At 45.0% G+C, this 22,231-nt stretch overlaps 2 protein-coding genes across 2 annotated transcripts in view; one reads left to right on the plus strand and one right to left on the minus strand.

The window, feature by feature from the left end:
• Positions 1-126: 126 nt before the first annotated feature.
• Positions 127-6,530, minus strand: BRI3BP (BRI3 binding protein). Its single transcript, XM_054219578.1, has 3 exons — positions 6,309-6,530; positions 5,337-5,439; positions 127-4,685 (listed from the first exon to the last, which is right to left on the minus strand). Exons 1-3 carry the CDS (start codon positions 6,504-6,506, stop codon positions 4,267-4,269), a joined length of 720 nt encoding a protein of 239 aa, XP_054075553.1. The 5' UTR covers positions 6,507-6,530; the 3' UTR covers positions 127-4,266.
• Positions 6,531-13,247: 6,717 nt separating this feature from the next.
• The window catches only part of AACS (acetoacetyl-CoA synthetase), a 43,372-nt gene continuing 34,388 nt past the window's right edge, over positions 13,248-22,231 (plus strand). Inside the window, exons 1-3 of the mRNA XM_054219976.1 lie at positions 13,248-13,506; positions 16,681-16,784; positions 21,227-21,347. Of these exons, the coding sequence (XP_054075951.1) occupies positions 13,389-13,506; positions 16,681-16,784; positions 21,227-21,347 (343 nt within the window). The 5' untranslated portion in view covers positions 13,248-13,388. The remainder of the gene's footprint in view (positions 13,507-16,680; positions 16,785-21,226; positions 21,348-22,231) is intronic.

Raw genomic sequence — 22,231 nt, forward strand, 5'->3', positions numbered from 1 at the left:
GGCGCGCGCAGGCGCTCGGGGGCGGGTGTGCGCCGGGGGGCGGGGCCGGGCACGCCCTGAGCGCGGGAAGCGCCGTTCCCGCCACCGCCCGTTGCCGCCAGCGCCGCGATGGGCCCCGGCCGGCAGCCGCCCGACAAAGCCAATTCACTGCTGGGCGGAAAGTTTCAGTAAACGTTTATTTGAAGCTTTGTCACAATGGCACAGCTGAGTTGTGAAACCCGCCTACAAACGCTCCGCGACGTCGCACATCGATCAGGCGGTCAGGGAAGTCATAAATAAAGGCAGGTGTAAAAAATAACTCTGATATATTTGTAACTACTTTTAACGATATTATCAGCAGAATCTAGTATTTCCCTACGGATCACACATGTCAAAAGCATACACACACATCATCTCTTCGGACCGAAGTATTTTTTACATGAACACCGTTGTGCAAACACCATCATCTCAAGTCTGACGTACAAAACGGGATGTGGAACCACCACTGCCAGCGCTAGCGCAGCGAATACCGCTTCCGAGTAACAGAAGATCAACCTCGACATGTACTGTCATCACAGTTTGATGGAATTACCCAGAAAGTTTAAAATACATGCGGATACAATAAAACCTTTTATTTTTCCAACCCAGACAAAGAGAACTTATTGGTCATTTACGTCATTAGCTGCCAAATGCGGATCAGTATGTGAGGCAAATCACACTGAAAAAAACTTCTACACCATCGAAGAGCGAAGATTGACACTGGTCTATTTTCCACACGAACGATGCAATGAGTCTTGAGAAGCGAATCACAACTGGAAGGACGCACTACTAAGTACAGCACTGAATTACACCGGAGTTTATACACGGCACTCTGACACCCAATACCACTTTTAAAAGCGTTAACACCCCGAACACAACAGGTCGGTTATCTATAGGCGAGGAGTGTACTTCCAACGAAATTGCTACCCATGTTAGTTTTGCAAAAACATGAATGTATTGAAAATACTACAGTAGTTTCAAATATTATGTCTTAAAGTATGAAGTTTAAAAACACTTACGATCCTACCAGGATTTCTGCTAGAGGACAGGCTGAAGCCCGTCTTACAGGGTTACGTCAGCCGGTGACGCAGCAGCCGCCGCAGACAGAAGGTCGGTGGCTCGGCCCGTGGGAGGGGGGCACAGGCGGTGAGCGTCACCCCATGTCACCTGTGCCATGTTGCTCCGACGCGGAGGGCAGCAGATGTAGAGGAGCGCAGAGACGCTGCCGCCTGCCCCCGAGGGAGCCGAAGCCCTCGGAGCAAAGGGCCGGCAGCAGCCAGATTTGGGGTTTAGCCCCATTTCTGCCACCGACTGGAGCAAGTGTGTCCCATCCCGTGTCCGGGTTTATCCGCAGGGGACAAGGCGACACCTGCACGTCCCTGCGAACTCGTACGAGCTGCTCCTCGCAATGGCAATAGAAAAGCAGTGCAGCCACTGTCACTGGAACCAGTTCTACAAAACAGCAAAAACCTCCATGGGCAAACTAGATGACTCGGTATGGAAAATATTTGTAAAAGGTATTTACAAAAGTTGAAAGAGATTAAATACAATACCACATTCATGTCCCAAAAGCGCTTTCACTACAGTGCATGATTAAAAATACAGAGCATTTTTAAAGTGTATATATATATATTGAAGATTAGATTGTGCTTTAAAAAAACCCAAACATTACTTTTGAATTTAACTACCGTGAAAACTGAGTGCCGGGAAAAATACTGATTAAAAATATCCAATTTTATATATACCGCTTTTCACGTAACATTTTGCTATACATGGGATGCAAGTAAATATAAAAATACTTTTTTTCCAAGCAGCAGGATGATCAAAATTAAGAGTATTAATATAGGAGGGCTGATTTTACAAAACTAAGATGAACGATTAGAGCGAGACAGGGAGAAACTACAATCCAAATTAGCTTTTATATAGTATTTTAAAAGAAATCTTTATCATAGACAACTCTAGATATATAAACCATTCAGTATCTTTACCTTTAACATTAAATACGGATTACATAAAATACAATCTTTGCAAAACTGACTCATGCACACAGTCCTACGGAAGTCGACAGAGCCGCTTACACGAGCAAGGTTTGCAGGCTTTGGTCCTCAGGCCTCAAATTTAGCAAAACGCGTAAAGACCTGACAAGCTTTGCTAACCAATTCCTAATTTCCAGGTGGGTGTTTTAGCCCAGTCCTCTGTGCACAACAGTATGGAAAACTGAGTTTACAGGGAAGACTGTAATACTATGGAAAAAGAGCTGTAAAAAGGAATATACAGCAATTTACATTTTCAGCTTTGCAAAGCGGACTGTTTGTTGCCATAGCACTTATCTGTTCATGGGAAGGATTTTAAGTTATGAAAAGCAGTTACTTTGCAACTCCAAATATGCATTTCTTGAAAAATGGGGCGTGAAGGGATTTACAGGTGACATAAAAAATTTAAATGGATTACAACAGTGCCAGCTGCATGTGAACTTCAACCACGTTGAACTTAAGTGATCACAGTCTGGAGTAAAGGCCATTAACATGGAGTTTAAAATAATCCCTCATGTCAATGTCACATACGGACCAAAAGAGGTTTGGCAGGTAACATGCATTTTGAGAGCATCAAGCTTCAGCGTCAAGAGAAAAATAAATTCACCCCCCAGTTACATTCAGTTAGGCGTCACACCCAACAAACGCTCTACCCAATGAAATAAGAAGCCCAAGACCAAGCGCCCGGCTCTGCTCAGCTGCCCCAGCCCCCAGGAGCCAGCAGTGTCGGGCAAAGCAACAGCACCTACTCCTGTTTGTTCCCGTTTTTAGCCGGTCCCTATCACAGACCAATTTTTGTTACCTTTTTTTTTTTCTTTACTTGTTTGTTTAGTCATTATGGAATAGGTGGTTCATCAGCTGTGGTCCATTTTACCTCTGGTGGGTTTGATACTGGGCTCATCACTATGGTTCAGACGCTTCCCCTCCCTCCCCCTTTTTATATCCTCGGATCCTGTAGGTTACCAAGCGGCACCACTTATCCGACTTTCTTCCCTGAGGTTCCCTTTGTTTCAATGCATTTCAGCAAACCTTACAAAGCCAGTGATGGTCTACCAAGCTAATCAATTCTAAGGTTACAAATACATAGAATCCTTCAAAAAAAAATTGCTTCAAAGCTCCTGTGACTCAAATACAGCCGTTCAATACACCCTTCTCATAAGGTGACCCACTTTCCCCCAAACCCAGTATAGTGAGGACACAGACTTCAAGCAAAAAGCTCCTATAAAACTATTACAATTTTAGAAAAAGATCCAGATCTTCCTGAAGATAATTTATTGCCGCTTATTGGTCCTGAGAAAGCTCTAAGCAACAATATATTTGCAAGAGTTTTAACTGCTGCCTCTTTTGAGAAAGTACATGGGTCCTGAGATTAAAAAACATGTTTCATTCTATGCACTTATGCTTGGCAAATGCTTAACTGTGAAGATCAAATATGAATTACAATTTGCCACACTACATCTCTTCCTTTTGTGTTAATTTATTAAAACAGATTTCCTTTCAGACACCAAACTAAAGTTCTCGAGATGAAATGCAATGAAATAATGCCACACGTGCACTTCTCAATTCCTCATATTGGACTGGCATTTAAGGACTTCAAATTTATGAAATCTTCCTTCTCCCTTATTCCCCACCTCCTGTTAAAAGCTACGGTGCAAATTTTTTGGCCTGGATACCAGAAAATTCCTCATCTGATACTCTATGAAAGGCAACTTCAAGGCAATGAAATAAGCCAACAATAAAACAAAAACATTCGCAACTTTGAAAAAAAAAATGTGGACCCACAGCAGTTACTTCTCAATGGAAGTGTTTGGTAGCTTGAGATTATTTTTTTTTTTCTTTTTAACTTTTAAAGTCTCAAATTTGCATACGTTTAGCTCAATTTCAATATTTGAAAGACTACTCAATTTGCTTTTATAAAAACTTTACAAAAGATGTTTTTAAATGCTTGTAAAAGTAAGCGTTTCTCTACTGAGAAAATTCTAGTACTGGATAAAACTCTCTGAATATACAGCTGAATTTTTAAATGTTTGTCTTTTTTTTTTCCTACAAGTATAATGGCTGAGTGTATAATCTAGATAAATTAGTCTTACACATGATGAAAAGTTATAACTTTGCCCACTTTTTACCATGTGACGTTTTGTTGCTTTGTAACTTCGAATGAGACAGTGCTTAGGAATTTCCTAGAGCTGGTGTACAGTGGTCTATAGGGGTTGGTTCACTGGTCACTGCCTCTGTCCAGGTTTTCAATCACCCGAGAGAGACGTATGTTCAGAAGTCTGATCTGACTATCCAGGTGGTCCATCTTCTCCTCCAGGCTGCTGTTGCTGTTTCTTCTCCAGTAAAATCCAACTGGCCCCGTCATGAAGTAGACTGCTACAACAAAGCAGAGAGGCAGGACTGCGTGCTCTGGGTCACCTTCGTACTTCTGGAGGATGTACACGCACGAGAGAGTGAAAAGGGCAACTCTTGCAATCCAGAAAAAGCGACCAAACAGCATGTGCAGGAGATAGAAGAAGAATCCAAGGAAGAGAGATAAAAACCAATAGGCAAGTAAAATGGCACCAATCAGCAGAAGAGCACGGGTCGGGTTGTTGGCAATTGCTGCTGGGCTGAAATAATGAGTCAAGTTGGAGGCTGAAAAACAAAGGAAAATTTACAGAATATTAATGAGTGCATGCCAAAGTGATAAAGGTAAAAATGCAAGTGCAGCTTCAAAGGATCATGCAGTGGGGTCATGACTGTGTTTTGTAAAATAAAGGGTAAAGCTACTTCATCTATTTCTGGATGGACCTTTCTCCTATTACTGGCTCAGCTCCAGCGATGCAATCGAATTAATTCCTTCAAAGCAGAAGTGCTAAAGGTTCTTCAAAGACAAACTACTGTAGGGCCTAAGGTTGAAGTTCATATCGAGACTAAAGATACTTGTTTGTAAAGGTGATATTCTCAACGGTCTCAATTGCACCTTTCCTTCTTCTAGTGCTCCTTTATTTCCCTGAACCGTTCCTGGCCATGTGCATCCATTTAATGACAATACCAAGAAGCCAACCATGACTTGTAATGTGTTCTACAGACATCCTGTAGATACACATACAGAAAGGGAACGGCTGGTTTTAGTCCTCTTGTTTGAAGGTACTAATAGCAAAATCAAAGCCACGTGAAGCAGACAGAGATACCACTGATGGATGTTCAATATAGCATGATAAAATGTAATTATTTTCCCGCTCAGCCTATGCTTGTAAACATTGATACAGGCTGATATAGTTCAAGAACAGGCATCACACTTACCATCAATTCCAAGAACATCTAACAAATCAGTCCATATTCTCCAGAATGTGTCCATTAATATATCCACCCCATTGACAAACCTTTCTGTCAACCTTGAGAAAAACTGAGAAATAAAATTGAAAATTAAAAAAAATAAATCCTGAATTCCTTAAACACGCTTTGAGACTTAGCAGTCATGAGTAGAATTATAATTCATGAAACAAGAACTGCAGGCTATTTTGAAGTCCTCAAGGGAAAAAAATATAACTCTAAATGCTTTTTAACTCTGTGAATCATAAATCTACTTATTAAAACTGTCCTTATTCTAGGTATTTTGCCATGTAAATTTATACGTTGGCAGGATTTAAAAATGCACTTTATTAGCTTTACCACTGTTCTGAAGTTTAAAGAAGAGCCTATTACTAGCAATGGACATTGGTAAAGCAAAGCAGAGATTTATCTTCAATGAGCAACTGAGAGATGTCCCTGGCATCACCCCCAAATGTCTCAAATGCATTTACAGGTCAATTTAACAGTATTATTTGTTCCTGCTGGCTGAGGAAAGAAGGAGCAGAGGAACGTATAGGTCCATCTGCCTGCACACTTGATATCCTGCAAGTTCGTATCTGGCCCTACAGAGGATGCTCTGCTGATGCAGAGACCACGTTTCAGCCGGAGGGCTCCTCGCCGACAGCGGTCCTCCCCCACCTGAAACAACCTTTATTTAGAGATTTCTTTTTTTTTTTTTTTTTTTTTTTTTTGGCGTTCGCTCCACATCAAGCCTCGCCTCCTGTTTTCTTCCCCAAAAAGCAACGTTCCCGCACAGGGGACGAGGCCGCCGCGGGTCCAGCGGGAACAGGGACGGCCTCCCGGGGGGGCTCTGCCTCACAGAACCGCCCGGTCACCCCCCGGGAGGAAAAGGAAGGGAAGGAGCACGGGGAAGGGGAACGGGGATGGGAGGAGGAAGGTGAGGGAAAGCGGCCGGCTCCTCACCTTCTGCAGGGCCCGCACGTTGTCCTCGCCGAAGAGGCCGCTGACGCCTTGGTAGAGGCCGCTGGCAGCTCGGCGGAAACTGTTTTGTTTTTCGGCTCCCCGGCTGCGGGCTGCCCAAACGCCGGGTCCCGCCATACCCCCCAGCAGCAAAGCGGCCAAGAGGAACAGCCACAGCGCCGGCAGCCGCCCCACCGCCATGGCCGCCCGCGCCCGGCAGCGCCGCTCGCCGTTATGGCGCCGCCTAGCGGGCGCGACGCAAACCTCCCGGAGCCGGGGGAGGGGGGGGGGAGGCGGTGCGGGGGGGGGCGGTGCACTCGCAGAGTGCACCGCCACCCCCCCGCACCGCCCCCCCCCCCCCCCCCCCCCCCGGCCAAGCGTCTTTTTTAAACTTCATAACAATGGTAACGCTTACAAAGCGCGTCTTTAAATCCCGCCAACGTATAAATTTACGTGCCAAAACACCCAGAATAAGGACAAGCGTAATGAGTACATTTATGACCGGCAGAGCTAAAAAAGCGCGTAGAGTTATATTTATTCCCCGCCCCCCCCCCGAGGACTTCAAAATAGCCTGCCGTGCTTGTTTCGTGAATTATAATTCCGCTCGTGGCTGCTAAGTCTCAAAGGGTGTTTAAGGAACTGAGGATTTTTTATTTTTTTTTTTAATTTTCAATTTTATTTGTCAGTTTTTCTCAATTTAAACTGAAAGAGGGGAGATTCAGACTGGATAGGATGAAGGCGTTATTTACAATGAGGGTGGTCCCGTCCAACGCGACCTTGAATGTTTCCAGGCATGGGGCATCAACCACCTCAACTGTTCCAGTGTTTCACCACCCTCATTGTAAAAAATTCCTTCCTTATATCTAGTCTAAATCTCCCCTCTTTTAGTTTAAAACCATTACCCCCTTAAAACCATTATCTTTCAGTTTTAAACCGTTCCCCCTCGTCCTGTCGCTCCACTCCCTGATAAAGATCCTTTCCCGTCTCTCCTGGAGCCCCTTTAGGGCCTGGAAGGGGCTCTAAGGTCTCCCTGGAGCCTTCTCCAGGCTGAACACCCCCAACTCTCTCAGCCCGTCCTCACAACGGAGGGGCTCCACCCTTGGAGCATCTCTGTGGCCTCCCCTGGCCTCCCCTGGACCCGCTCCAACAGGTGCATGCCTTTCCTATACTGACCCATCCCAATATTTAATCTCTTCTGGTATTTGACCTGTCATGGTACTAAACCTGTTCCAGGCTAAATTTTATATTTAATAATCCACCTGACAATTTTTTTTCCCCCTACTATCTAATCAGGGTTTCCCCTGTCTCAACGGAGGGCCGTTGACCCTCCTGCTGTCAGCATCTACCTCCAAGAAGGTTCTGGCTCTGTTGTCCCTGCACCCTCCGCTCAGGTAGATGTAGGCAGAGATCAGGTCTTGCCTTTGCCCTCTCCGAGCACTCTCGGGCACCCTGTGCTCCGGACCCCTGCACTGCTCAGTGGCTTCCGTTGGACTTGCTCCAGTATCAGTACCCTTCTTGCAGCGTGGAGCCCAAACCTGGGCACGCTACTCCAGATGTGGTCTTGGAAGGGCCAAACCGAGGGGAAGGATCACGTCCCTTGACCTGCTGGCTACGCTCTCGCTAACACAGCCCAGGATGCTGTTGGCCTTCTTCACTGCAAGGGTGTGTTGCTGACTCATGATCAACTTCTTGGCCCCAGATCCTCTCCCGCAGAGCTTTTCAACTATTCAGCTGTCTATTTGGGCTCTCAAGACCCATCACAATCTTCACAGAGCACACAGCGAGCTCCTTTCCTGTGTGGGTACCCCTCTCTGAGGAGATCCCCAGGTGCAATCCCCAAATGACAGAGGGAATATAGAAGTCTAATGTCAAAAAATGACATCTGTTCAGTACACTCTCAACTTCAGGTCGAGGGATTCTGAAGGTCTCTTGTGTCTTTACCCTTGAGAAACTCTGACTGAGATGTGTATGTCAAAATTCAGCACGCTTAATGGTGCAACACCCTCTTCTGACAGCTTTTATGTTGATTTTTCCAGACTAACTAGGCTAACAAAAGACCAGTTGGGAAGTATAAATTAGACAATGTTATCACCTCCTTCTGGGTAGTGAAACCCAACCAGGATGTTGGCAGAGTGAAATAAGAATCCCCGGGAGATAGAGAAGTGCTTTATTGCCTTCAGAGCACATTCTGGTTCACCGTTTATCAACAGGAGCCTCAGTTAGACAAGATAGGCACACAACGATGGCAACATAAACACAGATCCATTGGTTTGCAGTGGAGGTTCTGCACCAAGTGATGACGTGAGCTGCAGCAGAAGATGTTTGCTAAATTGCCCAACAGTAGCTTCAAGGCACGGAAGATCTGAACACCCTCCCCTGAGCTCCTGGTTGTGCTTGGGAAGGTGTAGGTGGCCCGAGACCACATCTGTGCACCACTGAGGATTGCTGCTCTGAACATTACAGCGCAGAGCTCTGCTTTTCCTGGCCCTTCCTGGGGAGTTCCCTCAGCGTGGGGCTCAGCTGGTAGCTCTTCCAGTCACTGGAATAACTTGAGGTATCTCTTTCCGATTTTATACCCTGTGTCCTTGACATTTAAACCTCGTCTCTGAGCCTAAGCCCAGTTGCTGAGTAGTTGAGTAGACATCTAGAATAGAGACATCTTTATTATGGCCTTTTTCCCCGTTTTAGTCTGGCCAAAACACTTATTTTCACATTTAGCAGAATGGCCTAGACCTTTTAGCATTAACTTATCTTTGGCCCTGAAAGGGCTGGGCCCAGATCCAGGAAGGTACTTAGGATCTTACTTGATTTCAGTAGGATATGGATGCTTTATATATTTATAAGGGATGCTTTCATTCTCATTTAAGGGGGCCGTGAAATTGCTGGTATGTTACTACCTGTGTACATTCTGAAGTCTGTCTCATATTCTTCCCAAATGGGTTCGTAACTGATGACGAGTATTTTTGAGGGTCTTACGAGGTTTCTGCTTATCTGCCCTCAGTGTCATGCTGTGCCTTGACTCCCAGCACACAGCAAAGTGTCCGCTTCTGGGGCATTTCTTGCATGCAAAGAACCCTGCGGTACAAAACGCAACAGTAATGTAAGTAACTGTCAGGTGTATTGTCTCCTGTGCCAGTTAGAATTCTTCAATTTGCTTCCAGTTGGCATGGCCTTCTCTGTGTCCCCTTGTTTGTGGTCTGATGGGTCTTGTTTCTGACAATTTGGGGACATTCCTATTTCTCTATGTGAGTTTCCATCATGGGATCCCCTCAAAATCACTTCTGCAAAGTGCGTGTTGTTTCTTTCCATTCGTTCTTTACAGAGGCTCCGAGGCCTATTTTAGCTGCTGCCTTTGGAGGCCTGCGCTCGGGGTTGTCCTTCACATGAGGTCGGGATAATCTGGGAATCTTCCCTGGTATTTAATTGATTTCCTGATCTGTCTCAATGAGCCTATTTCAGGTAGGTTCATCTCTCCAAATCCACAGCTCTTATGAAATTACACAGTATTTCACCTCTCTCGTTTAAATAAATGAAATTGCGTCTGCTCAAAGAATACATTGCATCATGGCATGAAATATTGATTTCAACCACAGTGAACTTTTTAATTAGGACAACTGTGAGGTTTCTAGAAAGGTCATCTGATGAGGGTCTCACTGTACAGAAGAAGCATGAGCGTACTTCTCTGTTTCCTGGTCTGAACTAGAAACTGTAAGATGTCTTAGTCATGTATAGGGATTTAACAACAATCTGAACAGTATTTAGAATAAATTGGGGACTTCTAGGTGTCAAAGTTTTAGCAGATCATAGAGTTCTCTCTTTTTAAATCCTATTTTTTGCTGGAAAAATGGCATAGACTTAAAGAAAACCAACTGGTGTTACTCTGGACCAGCCCTTAACTTCACTGACCCTTATTTTTCTGTCTTTACTTCATCTCACAGCCTCAATTTGTCATAGCTGATTTCTTGTCATTGTAGGCCTTTTCACATTTTTCTGCTAACTCTGTGAGGCTTTCCTTGCAATGTGTCACTGCTTCTTTTCTTCTTTTTCTTTTTCTCTTTTCCTTTTCTTTTTCTTCCCTTTCTGCAAATGCTTTTGACTTTGATTCTGGTCACTTGTACTCCTGACACCATGTAGAGGTTGCAGAGATCATGGATGTCAAATGAACCAGAAGTTTCTCATTCTTATGCAGACTCATTAACCAGGCGGTGGCCACTCCAAATATAGCATTTTTAGAAAACCTTACAAAATCTTTAGATTTCCTAAACCAGGTGTTGGATCAATGGATCATGGTCAGGCCTCAGCACACTCCACAGATTACCGTGAGGTATTATTACGAAACTTTTATCTGACAGGTCCACAGATTTCATCACTCCTTTTAATTTCACAGGCAGACTACAGATTAGTTACCTCATAGACCACAAATGAGGTAGTGCCATCATTATTACTGTTAGTTGGTTCTGAAGCATCTTTTGAAAGGCCCCTAATCTAATCTAAAGCAGAAAACATGATTTAACTTTTAACCTATTATTACTATTAGTAGCTATAAAGCAAGGCTTAAAAAAGATTTGAAAATGGTCAATTCCAGTTAATCTTACTCAGGCAATTTTCCTCCAGCTATCCCAATCTAGACTCCAAACTATTTTTAGTAGTCACTGCAGTGGTCTTAATGCCCATTTTCTTGCTAAAGGCTTGATTAATTTTCCTTCTTCCCATTTTTCCAAAGTCACTTTTGAAAGAAGAAAAAAAACCAGCTTGGATGAGGAAAAACTGGAATGAGGGCAAGGGAAATGGAAGCATAACGATTCTAAATAAGGATGAAATAGCAAAACTGCTGTCAATAAAATGAGAAGGTCTGACAGGCTTTCCTAAAAGCCCAAGTTTTATTATCAAATCCCCAGTGTGCCTCTTCCTGCTTGAACAGCAAGTGGGTCAGCCCCTTTTTAAATTATTTCAGCTCAGCGAGAGGATTTTTTTTTGGGTGTCCCTTCTCAGGTGATTTGGCTGCGCGTTTTCTTTTTTAGATGCACAGGTTGGTTTGGGTGGAGGAAAGCTGACGGTTTGATGCTGCTTTTTTACCTTAAAAACGGTTAATATTGGGGTCGCCGAGGCGCCGGCACGGACTCGCCTCAGCGCTGAGGGGAATCACGGCGGGACCCCACCCCCTCCGGCCGGGCCGCATGAGAGCTCCCCCCCGATTGGGCACGCCTCCTCCTATCCGGCCGCTCATTGGTCGACACGAGAAGAGGCCTTAAGAAACCCCCTCTCCGATTGGCTCTTCACGGTGTCAGCTCTTCCGCCGTCAGCCGAGCCCTGAGGAAAGCGCGCTCTGGGCTGATGTGGGGCCAGGCGCCCGGTAGCCAATCAGACGCGCCGGCGTCGCTGCCTCCGCGCGCCGCGCGGGATCCGTCCGCAGCGCGGGGCCGCCCGTTCGCGCCGCGCCCGAGGGGCGGCGGCCGTTGGCGGCGGGGAGCGGTGGCCCCGCGGGGGGCGGCCTCGGCCCGGGGCCGGGTGGAACGGGGGTGAGGTAAAAATGGGACATTTGCGGGTTTGCTGCCTGTGGTGGTTTGTTTTGCCCACCGCAGGCGGCTGTACCGGTGAAGCGGCCCGGGCACGGGAGCTCCCTTATCGCTGTTTCACGCCTCGGCTGGCCCCTCGGCGCCGCTGCCAAGGCAAAGGGAGGCGCGGAAAAGCGGATGGCGTGTCTCGATTCCACCCCCTGTCTCTGCGGACCTTCTTCCAGAGAAAGTTATATAAAAACATGCGAGATGTAAGGTCTTTCTTGAGGCAAATAAAAATGGTTCAAATCACGTTGCCTGTAAATTTAATAAAGCAGTTGTGTTCCAGTAGCACAAAAGTCTGAAATTTATGGGAGGTATAATACTATTTACTACATATAGAATCATAGAATGGTTTGGGTTAGAAGACACCTTAAAGCCCACCCAGTGGCACCCCCTGCCCTGGGCAGGGACACCTCCCACCAGCCCAGGTTGCTCCAAGCCCCGTCCAACCTGGCCTTGAACCCCTCCAGGGATGGGGCAGCCACAGCTTCTCTGGGCAGCCTGGCCCAGGGGCTCACCACCCTCACAGCAAAGAATTTCTTCCTGAAATCTAATCTAAATCTCCCCTCTTCCAGTTTAAAGCTGTTCCCTCTTGTCCTACGGCTCCACTCCCTGATCCCTCCCCATCTCTCCTGGAGCCCCTTTAGGGACTGGAAGGGGCTCTAAGGTCTCCCTGGAGCCTTCTCCAGGCTGAACCCCCCCAACTCTCTCAGCCCGTCCTCACAACAGAGGGGCTCTAACCCTCACATCATACATTTTACTTTCATATTTACACTGCACACCTGTACAATTTACCATCGAATCCGTATTTTTCTGACGCCTCTATGAATTAGAAGGGAAATGGTGACCTTGAGAGTACCACTTACATAAGCAGCGTGCACACACGGAGACTCGTGCCTTGCTATGGAGTACCTCATGGCCCCCGCGCCTCGCCTAAACCCGCCTGTCGCGACATGGCGATTGCCAGCCGGAGAAAGCCCTCCCGCTTTGAAATTAAGAGAAGCTCGCCGGTTTTAACCCGCGGTGCCGAGAGCCCCACAGAGGCGTATACCCGGGGCAGCCGGGCTGTGGCGGAGGCCGCGGCCGCCGCGGGGCTCCCGTCAGGGCGGAGACCAGGGGGCTGAGGGGGGGCTGCCCCGCGGGTCGCTTGGCGGGGGGTCCCTGAGGGGAGACCCCGCCGGGACGGGCCTCCATCCATTCATCGTTCGTTCGTTCATTCATTCATTCCTCATTCCCTCGGTTCTCCCGAGGGGGGCGGCGGGGGATGACTCCCCCCGCTCTGCGCCCGGCGGGGGCGGGGCGGGGCGGCCCCTCCCTCCCCGGCCGCCCTCTCGGCGGCACTCTTTTCTCTCCGGCGGAAGGTTACGGGGTGAGGCAACGGTGAAGGGCTCAGCGAACCTTAAAGAGCTGCGCGCGGAGGAGGGGCCCCGTAGTCGGGGCTGAGGCGCCGCAGGAGGTGGGTGTCGGACGGGCGCCTCGCGGCAGGGACGGCCGCTCGCCTCGATCGTTTGTCGTTGTCGCCGCTATGTCCCGCGAGCCCGAGATCATGGAGTCGCAGGTGATGTGGGAGCCCGACTCGAAGCGCAACACCCACATGGACCGGTTCCGCGCCGCCGTATCCAGCAGCTGCGGGCTCCGCCTGGGTGAGCGCCGCGCCGGGGCGGGCGGGGAGGCCCTCTGGCTGCGCTGGAGGTTGGCGGGGCTCTGCTTCCCCGGGGCTGGCATTACCGCGTCCGTCCGCCCGCCCTTATCCCAGAGAGGTGCCCGCGGGGTGCTCTGGCACCCCCCGTGGCCTGCGGGGACGGAGTGGTCGGGGCTGCCTGCGTGATGCTCTGCCTGATGCAGAGGCCTCTGGTGCAGCATCTCGCGTAACGTGAAGGTACGCGCTGCTGGAAATGCAAACAGCCTTATCGGTTATTGGTGCTGCTGCTGGATGTCAGCCCAGGCGGCGCCGGCGTTGGTACCTGCTGTGTGCTCCTGACCGCCCCTGTCCACGGCCGAGGTCTGGCCTGCGGGAGTTCCCGGGGAGAGCAGCGCTGAAGGGACTTGGGGCTTTAAGGGGGTGTGGGAAGGAGAAATCACTGCCATCGTGGCTATGAGGTTAAGGTAAGCCTTAACACGGTGCTTTAACAACGTTAAAGGCTGTGCTTGTAATCTCATCTTTAATTTTGAAGAGTATATCTTTGTAACTCTTAAGTATGCTGGGTAGTAAAAGGTGATGCATAAGTTAGTTCAGTGGTGGAAGATAAGGTCTTTTGCTGTGCATCTGCCAAAGCTCTACTTCATGGTCATTCAGAATACCATGCTCATGCCTATATGGCTGTGAATAGGTGTGCAGTCCTTTGAGTTTGGATTTAGCTTTGAATTTAGCCCTACTTTGAGTAGGGGGTTGGACCTCCAGAGGTGTCTCTCATCCCAGATTATTCTGTTTCTCAATGACTGCTGACTGCAGGTGTCAGGAGTCAGTGGTGCTGGCTGTGTGGGCTCATTCACATCATGAACCAGGTGGACTTCAGTGTGTGTGGGGGTCAAACCCTCCAGTTCTGACTAGCTTGTCTTATGCTCTCTGTTCTCCCTGAGTATTCGGGGACCAGGTTGCTTGTGTAGCTTTTCTGTAATCATTTGTCTGGGGGATGGAGGGAGTAGTTTTGGCAAGTGGCCTGGCAAGTTTGTCAGTCTGATATAAATGTCTGTGGCATAAGCAGAGATATTCTGGAGTAGTAGCAATGTATCTAGTGCTTCTAGCAGTTCATGTCTGGAAAACAATTGTGCATCTTGATTGGGAACTTAATATGTAGGCAAGGCAGGTCATTAATTTGACTGATGGGGGTTTTCCATTTGAACACAAATTTATAGGGTTTAACTTCCTTGCTATATAGGAAGCAAGTTACTACCAGATTTTAGCTCACTTCTGAGGAGAAATGTCATATAACTGGTACTCACATGATCAATATTGAATGCAATTTTGGATGTGCTGCCCTTGGTTATGGCTGTAACAACAAGAACTCTTTTCACCCCATTTTGAAGTGGCTATCTCCAGTTAAAAGTGAATTCCTGTGCATATATAGAAACCTTTGTCAGCTTCCATTAAATTTGAACTAATGTTCATTGGTCTACATGCTATTCAACAACTAAGAATGGATTCTTTATGTAACATCAAGATGTGGACTGACTGAGGAGAGCTAAGGGCAATAAAACCCTTTAAACAGCATGGTTCTGTCCAACCCTGAAGATACAGTAGTGAGATGCGATGTTTAATTGCTGGAATAACAGGTCCTGAAGGAGTTACATGTGAAAGCTCATTTGGGGTCAAACTGTGAAGACAAGATAGAACAAACTGTTCATATTGTAAGAAATCAAATTAGTGGTGACTTGTAGCTCTTTGCATTTATCAAATAATTAAGAGCATGTGGTACAACTGTTTTTTGGAGGAGACGTAAGCTTGAGCTTTCCTTTGGTAAAGTCGTATCCCCACACCAGATGATGTGCAATATACAGAATAGTGAAGAGTAACTTGAGTGGAGTATTAAAAAGTGTATGTAGGAGGCTGAGATTGGGGCAATATGTAGGCAAAAGTTGAGTTATGGAGAGGAGTCTTTGTCTTTGCTTCTACTATGTCAGTAATACCTAGAGGGTAATATCCCATGGACGGAAAAGATTGAGTGGAATAAGATGTGGAAAGGACAGACTAGGTGGGGAAACAGCTGTAGTGATCAAGTGTGAGTAACGGTGTAGAGATGGTTTTGAATGTGTTTTCTCTTACAAAGCTGGAAGAGGTCTTCCTTGTAGGAAGAGGATGCAAAGATGACTTCGCAAGCAATCAGATGGGTGACAGCATGCCAAACCAAAGATAATTGGAGAAAATTACTTCAGGTGTCTAGTTGAAAGCATCAAATAGGAAACACAGTTGGCAGAGCAGGAAGCTACTACTGTCATTGGTGGCAGATATTCATATTTAATTTGGCTGTTGGCACAGCTTCAGGCAGGATCGATGTGACTTGGGAATGTCACTTTTAAGCTGGTGATGAGGAATCAGTTTCAGTTAGTTATACCTAAGACTATCTTACACATTGAATTTCAGTATTTTGTTTGAATTGTTTTTTTGGTGTGCATTCCTCAGATTACTTCATCTGTCTCACAATCATGTAAGACTTAAACTGTCTTACTTCCATGTTTACTTCTGTGTTCTTAAATGAGTTTTAAGATCTAGCTAGTAAATATCTTGTTTCACTTCATGCTGTTTTAGCATGAAAAGGTAAGCCGCAGTCTTATCTACTGAGGAATAATGCATGCTTCCTTTGTAACAGTGCTGTTGATATTACAGGTGGATAATGAGTGGATCTAATCTTCATGTTACCATGCTTTCGGAAGTCTTTGGTCCCAGACCGGAACCATACAGCAAATGCATTTTGTCAGGAAGGCTTGTTTATCTTTTGCTGTGTGAAAGTATTGTATTGATGATATACGGAGTGGAAGTGTCAGCAAGCAGGACTCTGTCCTGCTGTATAGTCTTCGGTTTCATTGATGGGGAGAAGATGTTGCACAGAGTTACTAGAAAAGGTCCCTATCTCTGTGGTGGAAAATAGCTTGAACAGTCAGGTGAGATGATGCCATCTGTTCAGGTGTTCTAATAGACTATTTCTGTTGATGCCATAGTCACTTGCCTTGAAGAGAGAAGTGATCTACTCCATGTGATCAGTTTTATCTTCCTGATTGTTTTAGCCACAAATTTTCTTTATCTGGTATATCCCTAATTGTAGTTTGTCTAAATTCCTGTAATTCTCTGCACAATGCTAATAGATATCTATTACTTCTAGCCAACTATGATGACTTATACCAGTGGTCAGTGGAATCCTACTCAGACTTCTGGGCAGAATTCTGGAAGTACAGTAACATCATATGTTCTCGCCTGTATGATGAGGTAAGTCAGTATTTACTTTAAACAGTTAAGTGCAACACAAAGGGGAGATAAACCAGTTTTATAATCAATCGTTTGACCTGTTCCTGGAACCTTTGCAAGGGATATGAAGAATCTGTCAAGTACATAGTCCTGAATTTCCTTGTATGTTGCACAGTGGTGTTCTGTTGCTGGTATGCTTTAGGACAGTGAAATCCTCAAGTTCTATTATCCTAAACAGTTCTGCTGTAATGTCCTTGTGGTCCTGTGCTCTCACATATGTTAGGAGTCCTGGCTGCTTGTGAGGAGTCTATTAATATACTGTCTTCTGCTTTAGGTTTGTGCTGGTAGAATATCCTCCTGATTTTGTAAATGCTGGCATGCAGTCAAGTTCATACTTGTGTTCCCTGAGTCAGCTTATCTGATAAGCACACCTGTTCCACTTGAGTTTTGTAGAACTAGTTGTGGAAGTCTCTGCAATCAGATGTAGGCTTGAAATATCTCTGAGGGAATGGTAGTGGTTGAATGCAATCACAGGTAGAATACCAGACCATAGCACAGTGTTGCTTTGAGATAAAGGTGACTTCGAAGCTCTTGCAAATGGAGGGCAAAGCTGGAACCCTTGTACAGTCCTGGTGTAGGATATCAATGTCACCCTGCAGTTTGCCATCTGAGGCAGATGATGGACTAATTACTTCAAAAGCTTGATGGCATAGGAAACTTCCTGGGACTTAGTAGAGAGAGGACTGGACTTGTTTCTTAATCCCTGGAGGCCATCTGTTCCAAGAACACCCAGAGTACTGGCAGTTCTGCAGAGGGAACTGGTAAGTTTCTTCTGTCTTACAAATTTCTGTACTGCATGCTGTGATAGATCAAGTCTTCCTGCTGTGGAACTGCGTGCTCAGGTGTCTTAATGTGACCCACCCTTTCAAAGGGTGAATTTGGCAAGAATGTAAAGAACTAGCCTGCTTTTTGAAGTAGGTAGTTTGAAGACTGTAAACACTTAATCTTTTATTTTTTCTATAGGTGGTAGTTCAAAATCTGGCCAGGTTGTATTTGGATACTGTCTATTTTCTCTACATATTCTGTGCTGCTAGCAAGGCTATCTAAGTTCCACATGAATGTAAGTTGTCCTGAGCAAGCAGTTCAGAAGAGCTGTTTTTGTACCCTTGTAACTGTACTGAGCAAGCTGGACAGTAACACTTGTTCTCTGGCCTTACAGGACTGATACTCCTGGAAATCTGTCCCTCCAGATGCCACCAATGGCTGTTGAACTGGAAGGGAAACTGAAGCAGGCAATGGTGGCCTAAAAATGGATGTTTGCTGAGGATGAGAAGCAAGAAGATGGGGATGTCTAGGAAGGCTTTAACTAGACTACTAGTGAGCTTCTAGCCCCCTGCATGCCTATTCTACAATGGTCTTGCTGTCATGCAAGGTCTTAACAGGAGAGGCAGAATCATTTGATAGACAAGTACTGCAGAAGAAGATACATGACTCGCTCTTCATGGACATTGCTGTTTGCCTCTGACTTTCCCTCAGTGTAGTGTCAGCTTCAAGGCTTTGCTGAGCCTCAAAGCTGACTTGCTGTTAGTCCTTACCATTGGTCCTGTATGTCACAGCAACTGAGCTGTTCTGTGGTAGCTAAAGAGCTGAAAAGTTTGAAGTGTCTTATGACTTGACCCCAGCTGCTTGTTGGAAGTAAGCATTATGCTTTGAGGAAAACAAAACTTTTCATGAACCAGAGTTGACTCCTTTGTTCCCAGCTGGTGAAAGAGTTGTTACTTTCAGGTCATCCTAAGAAAAAAAATAAATTAGTAGAACTTAGTAAAGGTTTTAAGTGTTTGATGTAGACATGCTCATGTCACTCTAGCAATTGATATCCATGTTAATTCTGAAAAGAACAAAGGTGCAGTATACAAAGCTATCCTGGCATGGCAGCACTGGCATTGATATGTCAAGTTACAAGTAGCTGTTGATCTCTAAATGAGACATGTAGTCTAAACTTGCTTCTTTTAGCTACAAGAAGCACCTGATGCTGTTCCTGTGGATAGGCTATGTTGAGTGTTCTGATGGTATCTGCTGTGTAGGTTTTCATGAGGCATGCTGTTTTGCTCTTCAGGTCATACAGAACATCCCATGTAGCACATATGGCAAGGATTATCTGTCTCATGGTAATGGTGAGATTTGTTCTCAAAGGTATAGTCTCTGCTTAAGGTAAGCAGGATCTCTGGGGCATGATAATGCATGGTTATAGCACAACTAGCAAACCACTTCAAGGAGGGGAAATGCAGTAGAGGTGTGGACAGAGGATGCTGCTAATGTGATGCTTACTTGTAGCTGCTGAGGCTTATGAAGTGGTCGCTGATGAGCTGCTATGAAGAGCAATTGTAGAACAGGAGCTGATGGCATGGGAGTACCGGTGATACTTGGCATATTCACCAAACTGCACAAATTGGCCTTGTATGCCTTTGTGCTGCTGTGAGATGGAGTCAAGCCATACTCATTTAATGAGGACTGCAGTCAGCAGTACTGTAGGCTGCACTTCTTTCCCTTTCCTGTAGACTTGCTGAGCGTTTGTTGGGACTGTATGAAGTGAAAGGCTTGTTGCAAAGCTCTGCATTTTTATAGACTTGCTGGAAGTGGGATCTAGCTGGGATCTTCCCCTAAATTAGCAGACCTTGAGTTTCTGTTGCTTGCTGAGAGCTTGCCTCTAAGGGAGAGATCATGTAACAAAGTACCACTACTGGAGAGATTGGGCTTAACTAGGAGGCATAGGTCTTGCCTGAGTAGAAAATAATGGAGCATCAAGTATGTGAGTCCAGCACCTTGTGCTGGTGGAGCTCTTTGAAGGGGTGTTCCACTTCAGGGAAAAATAAGGTTACATTAGATCTTGTACTAGAAAATGTTGAAAATATTCTGCTCACTTTTCTTTGAGCTAAGGAAGTTGGTAATGAGTCAGTTTTAAGAGTGGCTTCTAATTACTGCAGTAATTAATGTTGGTATAAAAAAAACCTCTGCAGCCTGAGTTGATGAATTGTGAATGCTATAACTCAGTTCTAGCTAATTGTTATCAGCAAAGAAATATGCTTGAGTTCTCATTTTAGAAAATTCATTTGAAATAAATAATAGAGAACTTCTGCAGGAGCTCTAACTTGTTTCATAAAAATTAATTTTAGGATTGCCTCCATTAATACATACACTGTGCATCTCACATCACAAAAATATTAGGTTTTCTGGAATGGGAGCTATTTTGAGCTCTGTCAGGCTTTCAGAAGAGCCTTTTAGTTGGTCTGAAAGAATGCTGTTTCTGTAATGCATGTGCTGTCCATGAGAGAACCTGAGGGTATGAACTGAAGCTTTCAAAAACACAACTATAAAATAGTTTCAATTTAAAGGTTACAAAATACTTGTGCTGCTGGGCAGTTGAATCTCTAAACAGTGGGTCATTTTGGAAGAAATTTATGTAACTTTGTAGCTAATGCTAAGGGGCTCTTTACCTATCACTTGTTAAAGGTGTGGTCTTAACTGTGACTTACAAAGGGTAATTTATTACTTTGAGGATTAATTAGTTCAAGATGGGGGCAAGTTATTTCAGCTAAGCATATTTTTGACTTTTCATTGCATTTTTCAATTCTTTGCATGTCTTAGTCCTAAATGAGGAATTACTTAAGGCCTGATTGGGTTGTTGGACCTTCTTTTTAGAAAACAGCACATCAAGAATGGTAGAAATAGGTGCTCTCACAGTTTGTAATACAATATTTGTTAGTTGTAGAGGTTAGTATCAGTACTTCTGCACTCTGAATGAAGCTGTGGTGTACTTAAATGTTTACTGAAACTTAATCCTAAGAAATAGCGAATTGGAATAAAAAGCTTGAACTTCTTAGTTATGTTTGACTGTATGATTCACTTACTTAGTGTAGAGTTAATTTGAATTACCATTGTCTAAGTTCCTGATGTTGGTCTCTGTACCTTGTGACTCGTGCTGGGGAAGAATGGGTACTTACACCTTCCTATGCTTTGGTTTTTTTTTTTATTTACGAGGGAGGCTGGAGTGTATGGCCTGGTAGAGCTGCAATATGCTGTAGCTCAGTCCCTGCTCAGGACATTCCCAGAGGCAAAATCCCAGCGTGTGCGGTGGTTTGTGTGTATCTTGTGGTCTGGATGTAGCCATAGTGGTTTGCTTCACTTGTGTGTTTAAGGCTGGTCCCATGGTAAAACTGTTGGCAAGGAACTTTTTTCTTAGTCTTGTTGTAATGATGTCTTTGCTTGTGACAGCTGAAAAACAATTAATCTTTCCAGGCCTGTAATTACAGGATCTAATGTCTGTTTGCCATCTGTAAGCAGGGAGAAATGATTCTTGCCTAATAGAGTGTATAAAGAGCTTGGAATTAATTAACTGATTTCTGTACAATGCTCTGAAAAATAAATTATATTAGTTTTCCAGGAATGTACTATTTTTTTTTCAGGTGATTGATACATCCAAAAGTATTGCAGATGTCCCGGAATGGTTTAAAGGTAGTCGTCTGAACTACGCAGAAAATCTTCTGAAGCACAAGGACAATGACAAGATTGCACTGTATGCAGCAAGTAAGAAAGAATTAATGGCTTGTATTTATTTATAGTTCACAGGACTAGGCCTTAAAACAGCTCTGCTTTTTATGAAGCTGTGAAATGAACTGGCTTGGGTGAGGAGAAAACAGGAAAACAAAGTCAGTAACTCTGCAGAATCTATGGTACAGCTCTGCAAAAACCAGCAAAACATGCTCTGGGAATGTAGATAACTCTAAAAAGTCTTTGGCAAACTAATTGAAGTTTTCTTAGAATGTGCTTAACTGCATCAAGGTAGTGGAGATCGTGCTGTGTTTAGCTCAAATATTGAGTGATGCTATTACTTCACATTTGTCATAAACACTATGCTTGCCTTCAGGAAGTATTTTGGCAGTGTTGCTTGATACTGTTCTTCCTATGCTTTTCCTGTGCCTTTTATTTTAGGAATACTAAGGGCTATGCGGGGCATAGGTAAGAATAGCTCTGGCTTTGGTGATACAGAAAGGAAGGACAGTTACATGCATGGAAGACTTGGAATTTCACTTCTCTGGAACACTAATGCAGAGTCTGAATTTTTTGTTATACTGGAGGAGGTTTAAGTCTAGTAAAATCTGGGTATATTCATAATGAGGATGGTAATGTTAAGACAATATTCCTATATCTGCTAACTTTGGCAACTTAAAAAAATTATTTTAATCTGTTAGATGGGATTAGCTTCTGCACAGGTGTGTGAACTCCTTAGGGAGTTGTGTTCTGAGCTTCCCTTTTGCTGGACCTAATCCTTATCTTAAGTCTGACCAAGTGGTGATGCTTCTTAATAGCTTAACAATAAACAATGCAGTCTTACAGCTTATTAGCAGAGAAAATTATGCAGAACTATGGATTGGTCACGTAGATACTAGAAGTCTTAGTTTCTGATTTCT

The sequence above is a fragment of the Rissa tridactyla genome, chromosome 13 (genome assembly GCF_028500815.1).
Source record: "Rissa tridactyla isolate bRisTri1 chromosome 13, bRisTri1.patW.cur.20221130, whole genome shotgun sequence".
Classification (NCBI taxonomy): Eukaryota; Metazoa; Chordata; class Aves; order Charadriiformes; family Laridae; genus Rissa; species Rissa tridactyla.